Here is a 22,917-nt window from a genome sequence, read left to right as displayed (position 1 = left end):
GTTAGCCATTCAGTCGTGTCTGACGTTTGGCGATCCTATGGCCCACCTGTCACCACAGTTTTTGATCTTGCGCCACTTCTTTTAGTTGCATAATTCTCTGGCCATTGTCCATTTTTATTGTATCTAACCACTTTGTTCTTGGTCGGCCCTGGTTTCCTTTTACCATTGAACAATTCTAGCATAATGGCTTTCTCCATTGAGTTGGGTTGCATGATATGGCCAAAACAAGTAAGCTGGAGATTCGTGATTTTGCCTTCCAGTGATTTATCAGGCTTTATGCGCTCTGGCATTTCCTTGCTTGTGACTTTTGCTGTCTGCAGAATCTGCAGAAGCCTTCTCCAGCACCAGAGTTCAAATGAATCCTCCTCCTGTCAGATATACATACATCACCAATACACATCACCTTACACTTACCTACACTGAACTTAATTTTTCATGTTAAAATAGCTGAAAGAGCCTCTTGTGGCGCAGAGTGGTAAGGCAGCCATCTGAAAGCTTTGCCCATGAGGCTGGGAGTTCAATCCCAGCAGCCGGCTCAAGGTTGACTCAGCCTTCCATCCTTCTGAGGTTGGTAAAATGAGTACCCAGCTTGCTGGGGGATAAGCGGTAATGACTGGGGAAGGCACTGGCAAACCACCCCATATTGAGTCTGCCATGAAAACGCTGGAGGGCGTCACCCCAAGGGTCAGACATGACTCGGTGCTTGCACAGGGGATACCTTTACCTTAAAATAGCTGGTGGGGGGGGCATTCATGACTGAGATGTTATCAAGGGGGGAAATCACCTTTTCCCACGCCATGGGCTTATTCCATATGAGCCCCTCCTTCAGCTTTCTTTTCAATACCAATATATCTGGTGCTAACTGCACCCATCCCACTACGTTTACCCAGCTGAATCTAGTCATGTATAATTTGGCCAAGGAGTTCTAGTCCAGGGGTAGTCAACCTGTGGTCCTCCAGACGTTCACGGACTACAATTCCCATGAGCAAACACTGGCAGGGGCTCATGGCCCCCTGTTCTAGTCCATTGTCCCTTTGACATTATGCCTCTGCTACTACAAAGCAAGTCCAAGCTACAGGGAGACTTTTTCCCTCATATCCCCCCCCCCCGGGCCGCCTCTCAATATATTATTCCTTTTTATGTTACATCCTTGATAAATGTTCTGAACATGAGTATTGACAGAGTGGGTTGTAGATATTTACTAGAATTCACATCAGAGGGGAGACGCGGGATTTATTTACTCACCACATGTCTGTTACAACTCTTCCCTGCAGCAGTTTGAGCTCCCAAGAGCACCTGCCTCTCTGTTATGAGACATTTTCATATCTGCTGCACATTGTAAGTCTTTGGCAGATTAGCAAAGGCAAAATAAAGTCTCTGAAGTTTAAAATGTAGCATATTTGTTCGGAAGGTGACAACTCCACAGAACAAAGATCTGCTTGCCATGCTAAGCCCTAGCTGAGTCATCATGAGCTTGGTCCTTCAGTCATTTCCAAGGCCTCAAAGCAATGAATACACGTTTCAGGAACTGATTTCTGCACTGCCCTCGGTGAGAATAGACATGCCAGTTTCCTGTTCTTTGTGATGTTAACTGGCAACACACATTAAAGGATTTTCCCTCCTTTCAAATACATTCCTTTGACAAAAACCACTGCTCCTAAAGCGGAAAGTGGATGGAGTATTTGGCAAAGTCAAAACCCTGACCCTGCATTCTCTCTGTGTACTAATGAATATTTGGGAGTGGGGATCACCATAGTGAATTGTTTCCTAGCATTGGGGAGTATTATTTGAGAAGATTCCATAAATCATCTGAACTATTATTTATTCTTATTAATTAATTTATTATTCCAATTTCTATACCGCCCCTCTCGATCCAGTCATCTCTGGGCAGTGTACAATTTTCAAAATATACATCATCGTCATGGTTATAGATGATAAAACACATAGTACTGAATAAAATATATATTAAATACCATTTAAACAACTGCTCGAATCAACAACCAAGCCAGTACCACACAACTGGGCTCTGTTCAGTAGAAGAAGAAGAAGAAGAAGAAGAAGAAGAAGAAGAAGAAGAAGAAGAAGAAGAAGAAGAAGAAGAAGAAGAAGAAGAAGAAGAAGAAGAAGAAGAAGAGTTGGTTCTTATATGCCGCTTTTCCCTACCCGAAGGAGGCTCAAAGCGGCTTACAGTCGCCTTCCCATTCCTCTTCCCACAACAGACACCCTGTGGGGTGGGTGAGGTGAGACAGCCCTGATATCACTGCTTGATCAGATCAATTTTATCAGTGCTGTGGCGAGCCCAAGGTCACCCAGCTGGCTGCATGTGGGGGAGTGCAGAATCGAACCTGGCATGCCAGGTTAGAAGTCTGCACTCCTAACCACTACACCAAACTGGCTGGCACTCCACAACTGGGTTGTAGTTTTCCCATGCCAACTAAAGGCTGTCAGGGGGAGGAAGGAAGAGGAAGCTGAAGACATGGGGGCAGTTAAAGGTAGGTGGGTTTGTGGGTAAGAGGGAAAGAAGGAAGCAGGGAAAGGAGAGAGGCTGTGGGGGTATGGAGTAAGGAAAAGAGGAAACAGTGGGGGAGGAGAAAAAAGAGAGTCCCCACAAACACATGCATAGGACCCCAATTTGGGTATGTATCTTTCCATCCCTCCCTTGACCTTACATACAGTCCAACTGAAACACTTAAAAAAAATTAGGCCACGATCTAAGTTGTGTTGAACAAAACAGGACTTTATTCCAAGTCAACAAGCATACACTAAGGATAGTTTCAAGCAGAGACTGTGAAGTACACAAGTTTAACTCTAGCTGGATTGGACCATTTGCAAGAAAATCACTTGGCATCTCTGTAATATATCGATGGTTCTTAAAACGGCTCATTAGCCTCTGGCCTCTTATCAGCTGCCTTGGCTGGGGAGAAGAACTATTGAACGCTACATCAGCAGTCTCATTCTGATTCACTCTCCATTATTACGATTGCTAGATTTACCACTAGTCCACTTTTGGTTGTGCCATTCCAGCTACAGGACAGTTGTAAAGTTGCAACCTTTGAAATCAGAAATTCTGAGACTGGGCAGAAGGTCTGAGTGAGATGAGGCAAATGGGTGTACGAGTCAAATGAAATGTTTTTTTTTTTTTTTTCATGAGACACCCAATGGTTTGGAGACAAGTGCAATGAGAGAAGCTAGCATCTGTTCACCTAATGTTTACAGCAAAAACAACATGCCTCGGGAAGAAACTGTTTCGTGTCTCTCCCACCCCGTAACTGTCTTGAAAGCCATATCAAGTTGTTTTTTTTCTTGTTTACGTAGCAGACATGTTGCAAAAGTCATCCCAATGTGATTTCCCCCTGAAGCTTTCAGATGCTGAATCAATTTGGGAACGTCGCACCTAGGAAGGACAAAATATCCAACCAGTTATGTTAAATCGATGGAGGGACGGGACATCTGAATCTGGTTCAAGTTTCTACATTAGGGAAGGTTTACACAGCAATCAGCCAAATGTTGTATTCCTCCAATGTCAAGTCTGGTGCATTCTCTCAGTCAGGAGTGTCCAATATATGGTCCATGGGCTGGAATCAGCTTGTAAAGAGGTCTTCTCTGGACCGTGAGCAACTGGAGGGAGGAAGGCAGGAGGCGGCTCGAAGGGAGGGTGAATGGGTACGTGCAGTGAAGGGTGTATTATTATTATTATTATTATTATTATTATTATTATTATTATTATTATTATTTAATTTCTAGACCGCCCTTCTCCCAATAGGTCTCAGGGCGGTTTACAACATAAATAGTTAAAACACAATAAAATCCCCATAAAAACCCCAATTAAAAGTTACATATAACATATCACATAACATATAGCGGCGGTGGTCACAATTCTGATCTTAGTTCAGCCTGGTGGAGAGAATAATGTTCAGAAGAGGGTGGCACCAATACAATAGATCTAACCATGATCTCGGTGTTAGAGATCTCAATATTGGAGGGGATCCTCTGATGGAGGATGTGATCAAAACGGTCGAGAAATAGAAAAGAAATGGCTACGGGCGGAACTATGAGGCTGAGGTAAAATAGTGTGTTCAATGAAAGTGGAGAAAGAATAAAATGATGATGATAAATATTTTCATTTGTATCCCGCCCTTCCAAATGTTGAGAGTGGGCAACAGCAGTGAAAAAATATACGAATATTAAAAATTTAAGACATTCCTGATGTCTGTAACTCATGCACCAACAAAAGTCCCAAATTGGGGAGAGGGGGGGGGGTGGCAGGAGCCAATCTTCAATCTCTTCTCCCTCCTCCCCTAATGGTGGGGCCAGCTTCCATGGTGGATGATACTTTGACGTTGGTCATAAGCCCACTAGAATAGCTCCATCTTGCAGGGCCTGCAGAAATGATTTAGGTCCTGCAGGGCCCTGATCATTCCTGGGAGCTCATTCCACCAGGCTGGGGCCAGATCCAAAAAGGCCTTGACCCGATTGAGGCCAACTTCACCTCTTTCAGGCTGGGGACCCTGGGCAGATGTTGCAAAGTTCTCAGCACTCTTGGAGGATTATAAGGGGATCTTGCAGGTATGCTGGTCCCAGACATGGTGTCCCCCCGCCATCCCTCCTCCTTTGCCCACAGTTCAGCAAGGATTGGCAAAGCCACTGCATAAGGGGGTAGAGCCAAGTGGCTAGTGTTGCCACCCCACTAAGAAATGGCTTTGCATTTTTTTCAAACAGTGACCATAAGGGGTTTGACAAGAGCAGGTGCATGCAGTGGTGGTTTGCCAATGAAGGGACGGGGCTGGCAGTGGACAGAGGAAGAAGAGGGCTGCCATGTGGATTGGCATTACATTTTATGACCCACATGGCTCACCCCAACATGGTGACATTTATGTCAGATCTGGCCCTCTTGGCAAATGAATTCACCCACCTATGCTCTAAGTGCTGCATATCATAAAAAAGTGGGTGGAAGCAAGCAGTTATTCATATTTCAAAAATAGTTTCCATTGCTTATAAAATAAACATCAATAAAATCAATAATTGAAATGATGGCATGCCGAAATAAGATGCATAGGAAAAAAAAAGACACTTTCCCAGTCAGGTGCGATAGGTCAGATTAGCTGTCAATTGTAAATTAAAACCAGCCAATGAAAAAAAATGGGTTTTGAAGTGGACATCTGCCAGGTCTGGTGTTAATTATCAAAGGCAGATGAAATCAGGAAGGGAATTGACACTTCTCCAGAGGAGATGGATTTAATCATTGCCAATTACTGGACACTTAATTCTGCCTGTCACTGGGGAAGAAGTTTATTGCCATTTCCTGGAGACAATAGGAGTTAACTCCATGGACTACCTTTCTGATTCCTGAGATGTGATTAGGTCAGCCCACTCTCAGGGCACATTGAGGTCAACCTTAATTTAAAACTAGCAAGTGAATCAAAACTGTAGTCCAGAGGAGTTTGCATGACAGCTTGTATTACCAAAACTGACCATTTTATTACGCCAACTAAACCAATAGGGGCCACATTTCTCTGTTACAAGCTTTTCTCTTTTTTTGGAGAATATTGATTAGGCACAATAATTACAGTCTGTTGGTCATTCAACTTTGTCTGAAAGACTGTTAGGAACATAACTAGTTTGTCCTTGGATTCTCTTTAAATGATTCTTCTATTGGAAGAGAAGGTAAAAGAGAGGGAGGCAAATATTGTTTTGCAAAGTCAATTCTAAAATGTTGATTGACACCAGTGTATAAACGTGGACATTATAGGATTATGCCCCAGACATGTCAGCCTTAATTTTCAGCCATTTCAGTCGAGTAGAAAATTTTATTGGAAACCATTTTGATATCTAAATATTAGGAATACTTCTGAAATTTTCTGAATCTAAGCTTCTCACAAGAGTTTTTCTCAAGAGGGTAGCTGTGTTGGTCTGCACTAGAAAAAAGCTGACAATCTAGTTGTTTTCTAAGGTCCTGTTGGACTCAAATCTAGCTCTTCACCAGCATATGGAAATCTAAATTTACCTAGTACAGGTTTGGAATTGGGACTAAAACACTAAAACACACATTGCTTCAATTTTGTTACCAGTTTTTGCACAGAGCACTGAGCATGGATTTACTTCCTTTTTAAAATTTTTCCTGCAGTTCAATGATGTCTTCTCCCCCCTCCTCTACATTAATCATGAACTCCTTTGCCTCTATAAAACAGAAACAAAACAATTTGGGTAGAATTATATGTACCTTCTCATCAAGATTGTAATTGTTTGGTTTTGTTTTATCAAGACACATGTATAAAGGGAGGGGGGACAAATAAAATGAAAGAACTGCTTGCTGAAGTGAACTTCATACCGAAACAAATTCAGGAAGAAAGATGTAAAATCTGCAGTTTTCTCAGTCATGGTTGTGTCCTGTCCTTTTAATCCTGGCTGTGCCCCAGTTTTGTCATAGCCCTTCTGCAATTATTTCCTTGCTGGTTTTTCCCACCTCTATTTTCTGTTCCACTTTAAAGTGCCACTGATGAGACCACGGTGTTTTCTACAAGGGGTGCCTACTGTGGGGTTTCCCCATTGCTGTTGTACAGTGTGACAGGCATGGAACTGGTTAAAACCATAGATCACCTTGGCTCTCTTGCCCTGAAAGCAGTTGCCTCCATCCCCGTGTCTCCTTGTTAATAAATTGATGTTGTTTTGAACACACCTATTTCTGTAAGGATCGCATCTAAAATAAGTTGCCTTCTCTCAAGTTGCTTCTCTCTAGGACAGTGGTTCTCAACCTTCCTAATGCCGCGACCTTACAGTTTCTCATGTTGTGGTGACCCCCAACCATAACATTATGCAAGTGTCCTTTTCCAGTAATTAAAGCAAAACTGACCAATGGCATGAAGATCCATTGTTCATGATTGTATATAAATTGTTTTTTTCCCGGGGTTTCTCAGTTCAGTTCTGTGTCTTGTTCCACCATGCCGATCTCGCACTGTTCTGCTGCTCCAGACAGATGAACGCTCGATCTCGATCTACCCCGCAAGGCTGTTGTGTGGATGCCCCCCGCCAAGCTGCTTGCCCTGCTGCGACCCCAGTGAAAGGGTCATTTGACCCCCAAAGGGGTCCCGACCCCCAGGTTGAGCACCACTGCTGTAGGATGTGTCAAGAGGCAAGTGACTGAATGCCTTACAGGGTCATGAGGGCAAGGAGAGAAGGAAGAAAAGGGTAGAAGAGAGAATACCATGCAGATACATGCTTGCATGCTCCTATCTTCATGGGATCCTCTTCCTTTTGGTGTGCACTGTGTGCGAACACTGTAACCTGATGGGCAGGGTGAATTGTACAGCTTCCCCAACTCAGTTGCTGGCCTCTCTCCCAGTAGTGAGGAAGACCCATACAATCTCTCTGAGTATGTGGTATTATAAATACGGCTATTAAAGAAAACAGCTGTCATGCTGGTCAGTCAAGATTGCAGAAGGAAAAGTTCTAGAAGGTCTGTTCAGGAAGGAAAGCAGAATGAGAAAGCGAAAAGCATAGTATCTTCACAAGGAAATCCAATTATTTCAGTTTCAGTTATGACGGAAGAATAGGTCAGGGCAGAACAAACTACCTAAATGGAAGGCTTGAATGGAATGGAAGAAGAGTTGGCATGTCCTTTTATACCCATGGATTTACCTGGGAATGAATAGGGGAAGCAGTATCTACTGTCTGAAATTTGTACAGAATTAAGAGCTGCAGTGCTATTGAACCAAAGCTTCAGGACCTTTGCATTGGTTGCATTGCTATTGGTGGAACATTAGAATCTGAGACCTCACTGAGGAAAGGATCAATGCCTGAGCTGTCATTGGCTAATTCTGGGGTTCATGTAAGGGGTATGTAAGTGATGTAACAAAGAAAGGAGATGTGTCCAGCCACAGGAGATATGACACAGATCCATTGCTATTGGCGGAACATTAGGATCTGAGACGTCATTGAGGAAAGGATCAGTACCTGAGCTCTCATTGGCTAATTCGAGGATACATGTAAAGGGCATGTAAGTGATGTAACAGAGAAAGGAGATGTGTCCAGCCACAGGAGACATAACACAGATCCCATGACAATGACTATAAGATGTGTTGATGGAACTCCCTGGGTTTTTGATTGAACATCCAGAAAAGACTATATCGTAAGAGCAATTCGGAAAGTTTGTCTTCTGGTTCATTACTCTTGCCTGGGGTGTGAGAATCTTTAGAAGGCTACACAAAAAATATTTGATTAGCCTGTCCCTGGGAGTTCAAAGCCACCAAACTTTGAAAGCATCTGGAGAAATAAATGCCTTAATCAAGATGCCCTGCCTTGATATTTTAAAAATGAATGAATTCATTCGTGCCTCTGACTTCGGAAAACCAGAGGATCACAAGATATAAAATTACACGGGGCTCAGTAGGGACAACCATAGCCACAGCTCTCTTTGAGCATGCCTTAACTTATCCTGGGTTCAAGGGTTTCCACGATGATAGTGGAGAAGCCAACAGCCGAATAAAAATAAGTATAATTCCATCAACTTATATGGTCATGTAAGTTCACTAGGATCTTCAAGGATCATTCAGACTCCAACATTACCCACGGTCCAGCCTAATTTAAACACTGAGAAGTTACTGACAGCGGTTAGATTCCGGATCACAGACAGGAGAGGAGAAGGAACATGGAGCAACTTTCAAATAGACAAAAATGCATAGAGATAAGCGGATAAAGGGCTGCGGTGCATGTATATTAATGGCATTATCCTCGCTTGGTGACACATTCCACAGGAAGAAAAACATTTTCCATCAATGAGTGTCATCAACCCGATTTCATTGCAGTATTTACTGAAGCACTACGTGGCTAGAACGGGAATGCAATTCATATTATATATGTTCCTTTCTTTGGGATAGGAGGCGCAAGCAATTATTAACACACGGTCTCAGCATCACTCAGGAAATAGAAGAGCTGATTTAAAAGAAAGGGTGACAGCGCCGCACGCTCTTATCTGCTTCGGAGCAGAAAGAATGAATCCAAGCAGTTTAATCTCAGAGAAAGGGGGAAAAAAAAAACAGTACTTAGTTTCCCCCCAGGTGCTGGATGCTGAAAAAGAAAGGAAGGAAGGGGGGGATAGAACCCATCGAAACAAATTCATGTCACTATGAAATGTTCGTTGCTAATGCAATGCTAAGTGAACAGAACTTTTTTAGCAGACAGCTGAGAATTTACCATGGAAATAACGACAAGCACACAGAGAGAATTTAGCGGGACCCAAAATAGAAGCCAATGGATGGCTGAGATAACCTTAAAACACAGCGCACGGGTGGAGAGGCTGCATAGCCAGATTGCGACGATTGTGTTCCCCTTGCTGCAGCTGGCTGCTCGTCAGAAGCCAGCCTTTCACCCCTCGGACAAATAACTTGGGGATGACCCTTGCACGGGGAAAGTCATGCTTGGCTTAGAGATTGTGTTTTACCTGATCTGAAGAGGCAGCTGAATCTTCCTTGCCTTCCATAAGGGTGCGTGTCTTCTACCTGTACCAGCACCTGCACACAGTGCAGTGGGAGCTGTGAAACACTCCTACCTCTTTGCTTCCTGGCCATGTTGAAGCTTAATGGATGAAGAAGGTGGGAGAACAAATGAAGTCCTGCAGAAAATGAGACCCATCTTCAAACCACGCGCCCCTGTTAAGTAGCTTCAACCGTGAAAATGCAATCCATTCTATCTGTGGATATTGCTAAAGCTTGCTTTGGAAGTATTATGCTACTTGAGACTATATTTTGCTTTCCCCACGTGCTGAAGGCACTCTCTCCTTCTCCCTGTGTTCTGAAGTCCTAAATTACCTTGTCTTTTATGAATTAGAAATACTGAGTTAGGGATTTTTAAAGAATTGACCCATATTTTATTTCTAGTTCTGGGGCAATGCCCGTGAGTAGACAGAACCATCTCTTGTTGTCCCCTATAAGGATGCACAATTAAAATATAATCTGAGGATTTGTTATCCTTTAATCAAGCACATTCTGCTCTCCCATCCTTTTCTCCCTCCCCCACAGCTGTGCTTGAAAATAAGTCTTGTGAGGTCTCATAAGCTAACCAGGGTCAGCCTTGGCTACTAGTTGGATGGGAGACCACCAAGGAATAACAGGGTCGTGATGAGGGGGCAGGCAATGGCAAACCACTCCTGAATGTCCCTTTCCCGGAAAACCCTGTGGGATTGCCATGAATCAGCTGTTACTTGATGGCCCTCTTCACTGCCAGGTCTCAAAATGAGTGGGTATTATAATAGGAAGAACACCCCTCTCCCCCCCACACTTTTATGTCTAAAATTTCAAGACATTGTCTCCGTAATAAGACCTTGAAATGATGGAGCTCTGCAGTGCTTTGAGCTTCTGGTTAATGTTAGATGAACTCCTGACATGCTTTTGTGCATGTGTGCTAAATCCCAGTATTAAAGCTTCCGAACTATGTTGCGCTACATTAAAATTGAAAGTGGTTATTTTTCAATTAAACCATTTCTAAAAGGAAGCAAGTGTGGCTGGGAGAACCTTATTACTTTCAGTAATACCTCTCCCTTTTCTTAATCCATAGCATTTTCATGGAGATGCTGTTGCAGGATATGGGGAGGGGGGAAGGGTGCTAATCTCTCCCTGAACTTGGCTGCTAGCTAGCTAGCTAATGGGTGCTGAAGGTCAGTTCATGTTTCCAGAGCTCAGTTAATTCATCTGCCCAAAGGCACATTAAAATGTCTAATTCCAGAGAAGGGAAGTTGATAAGACTTGACAGATCTCTGGTGGATATAGGAAAGTGGTGCTAGGCTAGGGATGCCAGCCTTCAGGTGGGACCTGGGGATCCCCCAGAATTACAGCTCATCTCCAGTCTACAGAGATCAGTTCCCGTGGAGAAAATGGATGCTTTGGGTGATATTGTCCCCCACAGAGATCCCTGTGCTCCTCAGGTTCCATTTCCAAATCTCGATGAGTTCCCCCAACTTCAATTTGGCAACCCAAGCCCACTGGGGGGGGAGGGGGACCTGGCAATCCTGGTGTAGGCTTTTCAGGATTCTCAATGCAAATTTCAAAACCAGCACGTACGTGAACAAGTTCCCCCAGTTCAGAATGCCTGTCTTTTATAAGATATATAAGGTCTAGAATCTGGGTCTAGCTCCCAGTGGGTTGAGACCCAATGCCAGTTCTCCCCACTGCTGCAGTTACACCCATTTTGCGGTCCATCAGCTGGACTGGCAGGGATGAGGTAGGTTTGGGGCCAGACCCTCTATTATACTGTAGTGCTGCTGCCACTGTGTTCCAGCCACAGGGTTGCCAGGTCCCATCCCCCCCGGGCCACTGATGGTGGGTGGGGGCCAGTGTTGGCAGATCCAGGCTGGGGCTGGAGCCTGGGAAGGACAGAGACTTCAGTGGGGTACGGTGTCTACCCTCCAAAGCATCCATCGTCTTCAAGGGAACTAATCTCTGTAGTTTGGACTAATTTCCAGGGGATCCAGGTCCCCAGAACTCCTGAGAAATGCAGTATTTACTAGATGTTCAGATTTCACTAAGTTATATTCTATTTATAATTGCAATGCTACTACAACAGTCATAGCACCTATCTGCTATAACCCTAAGACACCTTCAAAATCTCTTTATTTTTTCTCAGGGCCAAGGCAGTTGTGGCAACCCGAGGACTGGGCCAATTCCTCATGCTCTGCCATGTTTGAAGATGTCTTGAAGACATACTTAATGCCCTTGAGAACTGTACTCCTTTCTTTTGTAACATTTCATTAAAATGCTTACGTCAAACCACATTGCAGTGTTGGACTTACCTACAAGATTCTTCATTCCTTAGCTGAGATGACCAGCTGCTACAAACTAAGCCACACTCCAATAATTGGGTTGAGGGCATCGGAGAAGCAGTTTGCAGTGAAATGTTGCCAGAAAAGCAAGTATAGGATGGAATTCTAAGCTGTTTTGAAGAAGGAGCTTTGAGGCTTCAAGGACATGCTGTTTTATTTCGGAGAAACCGATACTGCTTTAATACCTTGCACTGCTTGTCTGGGAACTAGCCTGCTTCCCCAGGCCCAGAATTTAAGTAAAGACTGTATTAAACAAAGGTGCATGCCTTGCAAACTGAATTGTGAAACATCTGAACATGCCTGTTTCTCCTGGTGTAATCCAAGAAGGGGCTTCACACAGGACAGTCACTTTAAAATCTGGATAATTCCTTGTGCTTTACAGTCCTTGGCTCCTCTGCACAGATGGTTTTCATTCTTGCTCCACGGATGTTTTTCTCTCTGTCATGTCCATAAAACTTAAGAGTCAGTGAAGACATAATCAGGCCTTGTTATTTTGCCCTTTCCTTGTCACCAATATGCAGCATGCTCATTTTCCCCTTCTTTTGTGTCAGTCTTGGTTTTACCATTGTGGAATTTGACATTGGAAACAAGAGATGGTTTTGCCAATGAGCATGGCAGGGAATGGATGGGCAGGTCTTTGCCAGCCTGCACAGGTTTCCTTCTTTCATCTCGATTTATGAATGGAAAAGTTCTGTCTATGGAACTCTGGCTGGGTGGTGGCAGCAGTTGTGTGCGTTCTCTTCCATTCTCTCCCCCCCCCCCCGCCCTTGGGTCATACCTGATTGTTGGGCTGGACTGCAACAGTTGACAGGCAGTGGAATACTGGAAGTTTATTGTGTTTGACTGTGTTTTTATAGTATTGTATTTTGTGTTTTAATTTTGTGATGCTTTTAACAACAGTTGTGAATCTCCCTGAGACCTCTTTTGCAGGAATGAGCAGTACATAAATTAAATTATAAATAAATAAAGAGAAAAAAAAACAGAGGTGGTGGCTTTGTCAAATTAGCTTTCCTCCCAGACTCCCATTCTTGCAATAGTTGACCACTCTTACGGTAAATAGGGTTGTTGTTGTTTTTCCATTGTTGATCCCTTTCTAGATAGAAAGCAAGGAGTTTTGGTGAGCGAGTAGGTTGCTCCCCTTCCCAAACCTCACCTGCCTTAGGCTCCACTCCCAAAACCTTAGAGGAAGGAAGGAAGGAAGGAAGGAAGGAAGGAAGGAAGGAAGGAAGGAAGGAAGGAAGGAAGGAAGGAAGGAAGGAAGGAAGGAAGGAAGGAAGGAAGGAAGGAAGGAAGTCTGTGCCCTCCCAACTTTAAGTTTCAGGCTGAGGAAAGGGTTAACAAGGGGGCCCAGAGAGAGTGATCATAGAGAGGAGGGTCAAAGGAGACTAGGATCTTCACCATTAAGCTCTTTTGGCTTGGAGGAGAAAGAATGGGTTAGAGAAAGTAGCCTTCTGTTGAACTTCATTAGCACCGGCAATACCTTTCGTTATGTCGGGCCACTTCTCAGGAACTGCAATGAGAATATTCTGATCATGTCACTGATTGCCCACGGATGCTTTCTTATTATTATTGCTTGCCTCACTTGCCTTTTAAATCCTAGCAGAAGGCATAAAATATTCACTGATGTATTCTAATCGTTATCAGAAAGCTGGGATCCGACAGAGTTTTGGGATTTGCAGCGCTAAGAGTTATAGGAAAGTTAATTTGAAACGCGGTGACAAATAGTAGCAATAACATCCCATAAAAATTTCCTATTTGCTTCAAACGGTGAGAATAGTAAGAAAGATCTCCAGGTACCTAGAAGAAGTCAAAGTATATTACTGAAAATACAGTGAGTTTTTTTATTTTTTACACAAAATAAAACTTTCCACTTTAATCCTTTTAAACCCTTGGTGTTTGTAATGGATGTTTGTTACTACACTTCTCAAGAGGCCTTTCAAATATTACAGCCTCTTGTTTAAATATTTTTAATATTGACAGCCTCTTGTTCCATGAAGACTCCCAAGCTGTAGGAGAATCACTGTGGTCTAGCAGTTACAGCAGGGGTCCCCACCATGGTGCCATGGGTACCATGATACCACCCACACCTTTTCTGTTGTCCCCCAAGTCATTTTAGAAAGTGGGCAGTGTTCAGTAGGGCTTCTGAAATGTTGAGTTGGTACTAAAGCTGTATGTAGCTCCCTTCCCTAACATTTTGTAGTTGGCTGCTCCTAAGGTAGTAGCCATTTTGTGGTTGGCTCTACTGGCTGTGGCAGCCATTTTAACAGCATTCCCAAGGTGCCCACAGACACAAAATGGTTGGGTACCCTGTGTTAGGATGTTGGAGTATAATAGGGTGCCAAACCCGCTCTACCATAAAGAACACTTGGGTGAACTTGGCCAAGTTACTCGAAGAAGAAGAAGAAGAAGAAGAGTTGGTTCATATATGCCGCTTTTTCCTACCCAAAGGAGGCTCAAAGCGGCTTACAGTCGCCTTCCCTTTCCTCTCCCCACAACAGACACCCTGTGGGGTGGGTGAGGCCGAGAGAGCACTGATATCACTGCCCAGTCAGAACAGTTTTATCAGTGCCGTGGGGAGCTCAAGGTCACCCAGCTGGCTGCATGTGGGGGAGCACAGAATCGAACCTGGCATGTCAGATTAGAAGTCCACACTCCTCTGGGACCTTCTGCATGTCAAACAGATGCTTTATCCTTGAACCATGGCCTCCCAAGCACATAAGAAAATAATTAGTGCCCATTTTTGCTCCTGTCTTTTCCTTGAACTAAGTACTGAAGTTGTTGTTCTGGTAACACTGGCCCTCATCTTTCTTTCTGATATTGTTTGATATCATTCTTCTTGTTTAACATCACCTCATTTTCATATTTGTAACTGATAATGCTTTGTCTCTCTTATGTCATTTATACACTGATAATATTTGTTTGTTTCTTTGTTTACTAAATTTCTAGGCCATCGCTCCTAGCCAGTTAGTGTAAAATTATGTCCTGAACATATGTGCCAATTTTCATGGCACCTTCTTCGATCAAGGAAGATACTGCATTACAATGTATTTTACATCTTTCTTCCCATCCCCATCTTTGTAATATAGGGTGTGTTTTATCTGGTATTATTTAAGCCAGTTATAGATCAGATGATCTGATTGGCTACTGATATAGCTGAGCCCACATAAATGTTGAATTTTTATTGGCTTTTATTTCGGGATATTCAGGGGGAAATCCAAGGACTTTAATTTGGGCAAACACAGAAACAGAATGCTAAGTATGCAAATTAAGCAAAAGATCTCAGCAAATTATGTGACAGAAATGTGTGTCTGGGGGGTGGGGAGAGAGGAACAGAACTTTATTAGGCAACCCATGGTCCTGAAGAAATTTTGGAAATCCCTTGGCTGGGATTACTGTAACTAAATACTTTTGATCAATTTTGCTTTTTCACTTAATACCTGGTAGATTTACAAATGGTGAATGCTCCTGGCATGTTTCCTGAACACATACATGTATTCCACCATGCGTTACTACCATACTCTCGGTTTTGTTTTTCTCTCCTGGATGGTGTTGCCAGAAGGCAGAGTTAGCTGATCAATAGGAGCTGGTTCCAGTTGATGTAAAAACGCCAGTGATGGTTTCAGAGCATCCTTGAAATCAATAAGGAAGAGTGCTTCTTAACAGGCTAAATGAAGAACAATTACATATTCTGGCTGAATTACATTCTGTATTTGATCATTCGCATCCCTTGGAGCTGGTGGGCATGAAACCAAGGCGGTGTAGAAATTAAAGAGTTGACATGATGACAGATGGGATAGGCCAAGGAACGGATTTAACTGGTGTTGGTAAATTAGATCTGCAGTTACAGAAACCGTCAGGACCACAACCACCGTTTAACATTACATGAAGATAAGCATACAGAACAATGAAGTTGCCTTAGTACTGTCTGCTGTGACTCCCTCCAGACCCTCAATGCTCTTAAGTAGAGATTCCGTGGAGTGAACCTAGAAACTTGTGCATGCAAAATATGTATTCTGGTACTGAGCTGAGACCCCTCAATCCGAGGACAGTTTCATTCTGTCTCTTGCTTGTAGAAAAGATACACTGTGAGTTGGGTATGGGCAAGTTGGTGATGTTTGGTTGACATTCCGGTTTCTCCATGGTAGAATTAGCTTCTTATCATAGAGTTTGGCCCAAAACCCAAACAATGCCATCCCAAACATCATCAACATGTCTATGTCACTTCTGAGTGATGTAGCAACGTTGCTACTTCCCTCCCCACTCCCTGCTCCCAATAATTTCCCCCAGGTCCTGAGAGCTCTAAAATGGGGTGAGAGACACTTAACCAGGGGAGCCCCCACTCCCAAGTGGGAAATGGCAACCCTATTCAAATGGCAACTCAAGAGGCTTAGTCCTGAGAACTATGGGGCAAAACTATTTTAAATAAATAGCTTTTTTCCAATGCAGGATTATATAAATAAATCAAATAATCTGATCTCTAAAGGCCACTCAAGGATGGTAAAGGGAAAATGTAACCCTTGAAATATGGGCATAAAAGAAATGGCAATACTGTCCTTTCATGGGCTTTTTCTGCTCCACTGTTATGGAACAGCCTCCCAGAGGAAATTAGATCCGTGTCTCTCTTGCAGTTTTGAAGGGTGTGTAACACAAAATTAGCTAAGACTGTCTTTTGCTCTTCAAGATGATCTATGGGTGCTTCCAGTGGTAAAGGGATTTTTGTGGGTGTGATGATTTTTTTCTATGCTGTTCTTTTTAGAACTATATCTTTGGTACCCTTTGGAGTGATGTTACATACTTTGGATCCTGGTTTTCTGGCACAATAAAGGTTGGAATAAACAAATATCCACGCATTGCCTGTTTTGCAGAGATGCCTGGCAATAGAACTCGAAGGGAAACTAAAAGATGAGGTGCGAACAGCACGTTTCCCCCCTCCCTATCAAGCAAAACAACTGAAGCAGATATAAGACCATTTGATACTCATCACTGCTGTCATTATGATAGAATTAGGGCTTTGAAAGAAGGATGCGCAGAACACACGCCACAAGAAATGTCATGAGTCTTAACATATCCCACCTCCCCCTGGAATCGTTCAGCTATTTCTGCCAAGCAGGAATTCTCAGAATTAGCCCCAAGGGTTCACATTAGACAAAACTGACATTACATGGCATTTTAGGGATGTGCTGCCTGGCACATTAGAGAAATATTGTTGCTCAGCTGTATTCAGATTTGCCCACCTGATTTTAAAATTCCTTTCTTTTAGGGCCTTTTAAAGATTCCCTAGAATGAGAAATATGGCTGAAAAGGGGAGCCAGCTCTGAGTTGAGTTCCTGAAAGTTTGGAGGTGAAGCCTAGGAAGGGAAGAGGTTTTTTTTGGGGGGGGGAGGGACCTCAGTGGGGCACCCTCCAACAGAACCAGTTTCTCCAAGGGAATTGATCTCTGTAGTCTGGAGATGAGCTGTGTCTGGAGGCTTTGTCTGGAGACTGGTGACTCCCAAAAGAAGAAGAAGAAGATTTGGTTCTTATATGCTGCTTTTTTCTACCCGAAGGAGGCTCAAAGCGGCTTCCAATTGCCTTCCCTTTCCTCTCCCCACAGGCTGAGAGAGCCCTGATATTACTGAAGAAGAAGAAGTGTTGGTTCTTATATGCTGTTTTTCTCTACCCGAAGGAGGCTCAAAGCGGCTTACAGTCACCTTCCCTTTCCTCTCCCCACAACAGACACCCTATGAGGCTAAGAGAGCCCTGCTATTACAGCTCAGTCAGAACAGTTTTATCAATGCCGTGGTGAGCCCAAGGTCACCCAGCTGGCTGCATGTGGGGGAGTGCAGAATTGAATCTGGGATGCCAGATTAGAAGTCCGCACTCCTAACCACTACACCAAACTGGCTCTCAACAAAAAGTCCTCTTCCCACTTCATATTCAGTCCTGAAATGATGAAGAAAACAAACTGGGGCAAGGAGAAAGAAAAGGTAGTTTATACGCAAATACCTTTAAAGGACCCATGTATAGTAAGTCTATTACAGCTAGCATCTCCTCCTACTAACTGGAGCTCTGGAACTGTAATTTCACTAATGACTAAAAGGAGAGAGAAACATAAAATGTGCTAATTGCAGTGTGAATGATGGTACCTTTTAAAGAATTCCCTTGAAAGCATGTGTGGTCTGCATTTGTGGAACGGAACAGATTTATGTCTCTCTCCCTGTCACTTCTTCCTTTCTTTCAGCTTTTCCTGCATGCATATTTTAGAAGAATAACAATGAACTGAATTAGATTTGTGTATATGAGAATCCTGGGTGGTGCATTTATGATGCATCTTTAAAACAGGAAGCAAATTTTCACCGGTTCAGGTTTTGCCTTTCTGCACATGAATTTTCCGTTACAGAGAATGCATAAGAGAGTGCTGTTGGAGTATTTTCATCGCAGTTGAGAGAACAATCTCCTGTGACTTGTGAAATGCTTGATGGAAGTCAGCTTTATCTACTTGTAGCCATCATGCTGGGACAGTAGATAGTTTATTCTCCCATTTGTGGTTCTATACCCCTGGAGCCAAGGCACTGGCAAACCACCCCGTATTGAGTCTGCCATGAAAACACTAGAGGTCGTCACCCCAACGGTCAGACATGACTCGGTGCTTGCACAGGGGATACCTTTACCTTTACCCCTGGATCCATTTCCCTGTGCCTGACTTCTACACCACTTCAATATCATCTGTACAATGCAGCCATGAGAAGGATGCAGGGTTGCCAGGTCTGGGTGGCAAAATACCTGGAGATTGAGAAGGGCAGGGTTTGGGGAAGAGACAGACTTCATCAATGGAGTATAATGCCATAGAGCAGGGGTTGACAACCTGTGGTCCTCCAGATGTTAATGGACTACAATTCCCATGAGCCCCTGCCAGTGTCCATGAACATCCGGAGGACCACAGCCGTACTACCCCTGCCGTAGAGGGTGAAGTGGACATTTTCTCCAGCTGAACTAGAGATCTGCTGTAATAGCAGAAGATCTCCAGCCATCACCTGGAGGCTGGCAACCCTAGTGGGATAATTAGCATGGTTACTTCTCCTGCTGAGGTCACTACCATCCAAGGGAAATGTAAAAGTGGCCCTACCTAATGGTCCTACCTACCTGAGCCATATGATTGCTTGTTATAGAAGTTCCCAGAGAGAAATGTAAAATATAGGCATGGGGGGATGACTAAGCAAGCTGCTCCAATAACATAAGAAAAGCACCAGTTAGGACATGGGAGCAACTATAAAAGAGGAACAGGTTCATTTTTTACCTCCCCCAGTCAAGTGATTAAAGTTGTCAAAGCTAACTTGATACACACATTCTCACAGCCTTCCGTACAGGCAGATTGGATTAAAACTGCTCTTTCTTGAATAGGGTTGCCAGGTCTGGATTGGGCAACACCTGGAGACTCTGGGAGAGGATCCGTGAGTGGGCAGGATTTGGGGCAGGGCGGGACCTCAATGGAGTATCATTTTATGGAGTCCACCCTCCAAAGCAGCCATTTTCTCTAGGGGAACTGTCACCAGGAGATGAGCTGTAAAACTGGGGGATCCCCAGGTCCCATCTGTCGAAAGGCATTGCTATTGTTAAAAGTATTTGTAAATGCTATGTGAAGTTCACAGGCAAAACATGTCATCTCAGTTCTCCACAAGTGCATGTTGATATACAAATGCCCCAGTATTTTCCAGAGTTTCTCTTTGTCAGATGCATATAACCAGTACTCATTTATTCCACTACACTTCTTTTAAATAATGACTAAAAGCCCAGGCATTTCTTTTAGGTTTTTGGCATTTGTCTCTATTCTAGTCAACAGTGCAAATGCCCAGCCTGGTGCATGGCTCCCCACGACACTTGGGGACATTATGCATGCATGCGGCAAGCTGCTTTGCTGTGCACATGTTCTGTTACTAATTCTTCACCACCACCACCCTTTCTGTTTTCTGTTTTCTTTGCACAGGCTACATTTCTAAACAAAATGGTGAGCCAAACTCTCAACACAAAGGACAGAAAGTCGGCACATACACCCATCGAGGACCATTTTAGATACCCGCAAAGCGACCAAGCCAACTCCTACGAAAGCAAGAGCTGCCAGCTGTCGAGTGCATGCCTCAGCGACCTCCTGAAAGAGAAAGATCTAGTGGAAGTGATCAAGCACACGAGAGACGCGTACGAGAGCCTCTCTTCAGAGGTCAACCAGAACGGCCTAACCGGAGAAACACAAAGTGCATCCAAGCCAACTGCCAAGCCTGAGAACGTCCCTGTTTTTGGCGGGGCCCTGAAGGATCATGCTGCTATTCCCCGTCAACATTCTACTTTCATAGGAAGACTGGGACAGCCACCCAGAGGACCAATCTCTTTACACATGTACAGTAGGAAAAACGTTTTCCTTCACCACAACCTACACACGTCTGAGCTTCAGACTTTGGGCCAGCAAGATGGGTAAATGGAGTTGGCCTGTTTTCACAGCAGGCCAAGCTCTTCATGTGTTGTAAGGGGGTACAACGCTCGTTTGAAATGGACTTTTAAAGTTTTCCTCAGCTGCTATCTACCATTTGTTTAAAAAAAAATCCTTATGGGTTGCCTGCTCCAGTTTCTGGAGATTTGGGGCTGGAGCCTGGGGAGGGCGGGGACCTCAGTGGGATATCATGTCATTGGATCCATCCTCCAAAAGCACCCATCTTCTCTAGAGAAACTGATCTCTACAGTCTGGAAGATCAGTTGTAATTCTGGGATATCTCCAGGCCTCAACTGAAGGTTGGCAACTCTAGTTGTCTATGAAATCTGAGCATTACCTGTAAAGGAAGGGGAGGGGGGGAGGGAAGCTAGCATGTTAACTTAAGCAAGTAGCTGGAATTTTTGTCTTGCGGAAATCACTGAGTGTGAAATTCTGGATTTAGTGAAGTCAAAGTGACAAAACTTTATTGACTTCATATCGGATGGGACCATCTTGATGGTACATTTCTCTCTCTCTCTCTCTCTCTCTCTCTCTCTCTCTCTCTCTCTCTCTCTCTCTCTCTCTCTCTTTGTTTGTTCTACCATCAATTGCTCACTTACCTGAGATTTCAGAAGATGGTATTAAATAACGCTCTGTTCTTTGAATAATGTAACTGTGAAAGTAGATGTGAGGAATGAATAGAGAATTAGTTTAAAGCAAAATATCCTCCCATTTGGTGAGAAGGGAACAGTGGTCTTTGGGATTTTTGGTTTAGGTTTTGTACAGTGAAATATGCTCACGCATCATCTGTTAGCCCTTCTGTAGCTCATTTGCTCAATTCAGCATCACATACAAGAAGGGTAATGGTCCAAAGAATTGCTTGTTGACCAAGGTTCATCTAGTGCTGATTCCAACAAAATCTGGTCTGATTATTCTACATAGTAAGCAAGGCATAAGGACCATAGTTTCACCCTGTTGTTTATTCCAAGGATCAGTTATTTGGAGATATACTATCACAGTACATCCATTCTATTTAACTGTGATGACAAATAGCTACAATGGCCTTTGGTTTTTAGCCCAGACTTCTAATTCATTTTGCTCCATTTGGATGTATCAAAGTGTGATGGCATCACATAACCTTACCAATCATGGGTCTTCCATGGCATAATGTGACCAGTCTGAATAACATGACTTATTGAATCATAGAGTTGGATAGGGCCATATAGGCCATATAGACCAAGGTCTACTCAATGCAGGATCAGAATAAAGTGTCCCTGACAGGTCTTTGTCCAGCTGCTGCTTGAAGACTGCCATTGAAGGGGAGCTCATCACCATCCTAGGCAGCTGAAAAATTGTAATCATCCTTTCTGATAATCAAATTTCCACATTGGCTGGTATCCGGATGACTTCTGTCTAAACAGCTTTGAGGTAGTCTGTTTATCACGTTACTTCCTAACTAACCTTTCCTTGAATAGCTTCATCCCCATGCCAGGTGGATTCAGTTGGAGCCTCCTTTCATTAGTAGCCACAGTAGGACTGGTAATTATAGACAAAGTGTTAATCAAACAGTTTTACTGGAATTGATCCTGAACACATGAAGCTGACTTATACTATGCCAATTAATCCTTGTAGATCAGTACTGGCTCCTCTGACTGGCTGCAGCTCCCCCAAACTCTCAGATAGAAGAAGAGCTGTACCCTGCTTTTTAATACTTGAAGGAATCTCAAAGCGGCTTACAATCACCTTCCCTTCCTTACCACACAACATAATGTTAGGTGAGGCTGAGAGAGCTCTGAAAGAAGTGCAACAGGCAACTTTGCACCCAAGTTGCTCCAGCTGGCTGCATGTGGAGAAATGAGGTATCAAACCGGTTCTCCAGATTAGAGGCCACTGTTTTTAACCATTACCACAAACTGGTTCTTCTTTTGTAGAGAAGGTCTACAACAGGGGTAGTCAACCTGTGGTCCTCCGGATGTTCATGGACTCCAATTCCCATGAGCCCCTGCCAGCAAACGCTGGCAGGGGTTCATGGGAATTGGAGTCCATGAACATCCGGAGGACCACAGGTTGACTACCCCTGGTCTACAACACCTGCTGTCTGAGGTTCTTTAACTGGTAAGAGCAGGGACTAAAACGGAGCAGATCTGCATAGAAATCCGGTTCTCTACCATTGAGTCACAGACCCTCCAGGTTGAAGTGTACTGACTTCTTAGTCTGGCATGACACCATAAGCCATGACATTATTGCTGGATTGATGTAAAACCTGCAGGGATATCACATCGAAACTGTAGACCAAGGTTTAGCATGCCAGGTGTTTTCAATTAGGGCCTCCTTCATGTTCACTTGCTTGGTAAATCAAAATGTCAGTGACTGGGAACTGAAGTAATCAATGCTACAGAACTGACAAGAAAACAGTGGACCCGTAAAATGGCATTTGCCGTAGCTGAAGCAAAGTAACATTTGCCTATGTGCTTGGCAGAGAGGGTGCCTATTTGCCCTATGATATAACTGGTTGCATTAATACCATCCTGGTATCATTCGGAACATTGATCAGAAAGGCATTGGAAATCGTTCTGCAAAAGCAAAGGCCGTTTGAGCTGTCCTTGATAGAAACGTTCTTAGATGAAGTCTTTGTGGGGTTTTGTGTGAGTGGCTTAGCTAAGGAGGT

At 43.7% G+C, this 22,917-nt stretch overlaps 1 protein-coding gene across 4 annotated transcripts in view; it reads left to right on the top strand.

The window, feature by feature from the left end:
• Nucleotides 1-21,997, top strand: part of CCSER1 (coiled-coil serine rich protein 1) — a 739,837-nt gene extending 717,840 nt beyond the window's left edge. For all 4 annotated transcript variants that reach the window (XM_077300888.1, XM_077300887.1, XM_077300889.1 and 1 more), the window contains exon 10: nucleotides 19,773-21,997. In XM_077300888.1, coding sequence (XP_077157003.1) covers nucleotides 19,773-20,258 — 486 coding nt within the window. In that variant the 3' untranslated portion in view covers nucleotides 20,259-21,997. The remainder of the gene's footprint in view (nucleotides 1-19,772) is intronic.
• The last annotated feature ends 920 nt before the right edge of the window (nucleotides 21,998-22,917 follow it).

The sequence above is a fragment of the Paroedura picta genome, chromosome 10 (assembly GCF_049243985.1).
Source record: "Paroedura picta isolate Pp20150507F chromosome 10, Ppicta_v3.0, whole genome shotgun sequence".
NCBI lineage: Eukaryota > Metazoa > Chordata > Lepidosauria > Squamata > Gekkonidae > Paroedura > Paroedura picta.
This window is presented reverse-complemented; position numbering and strand designations above follow the sequence as displayed.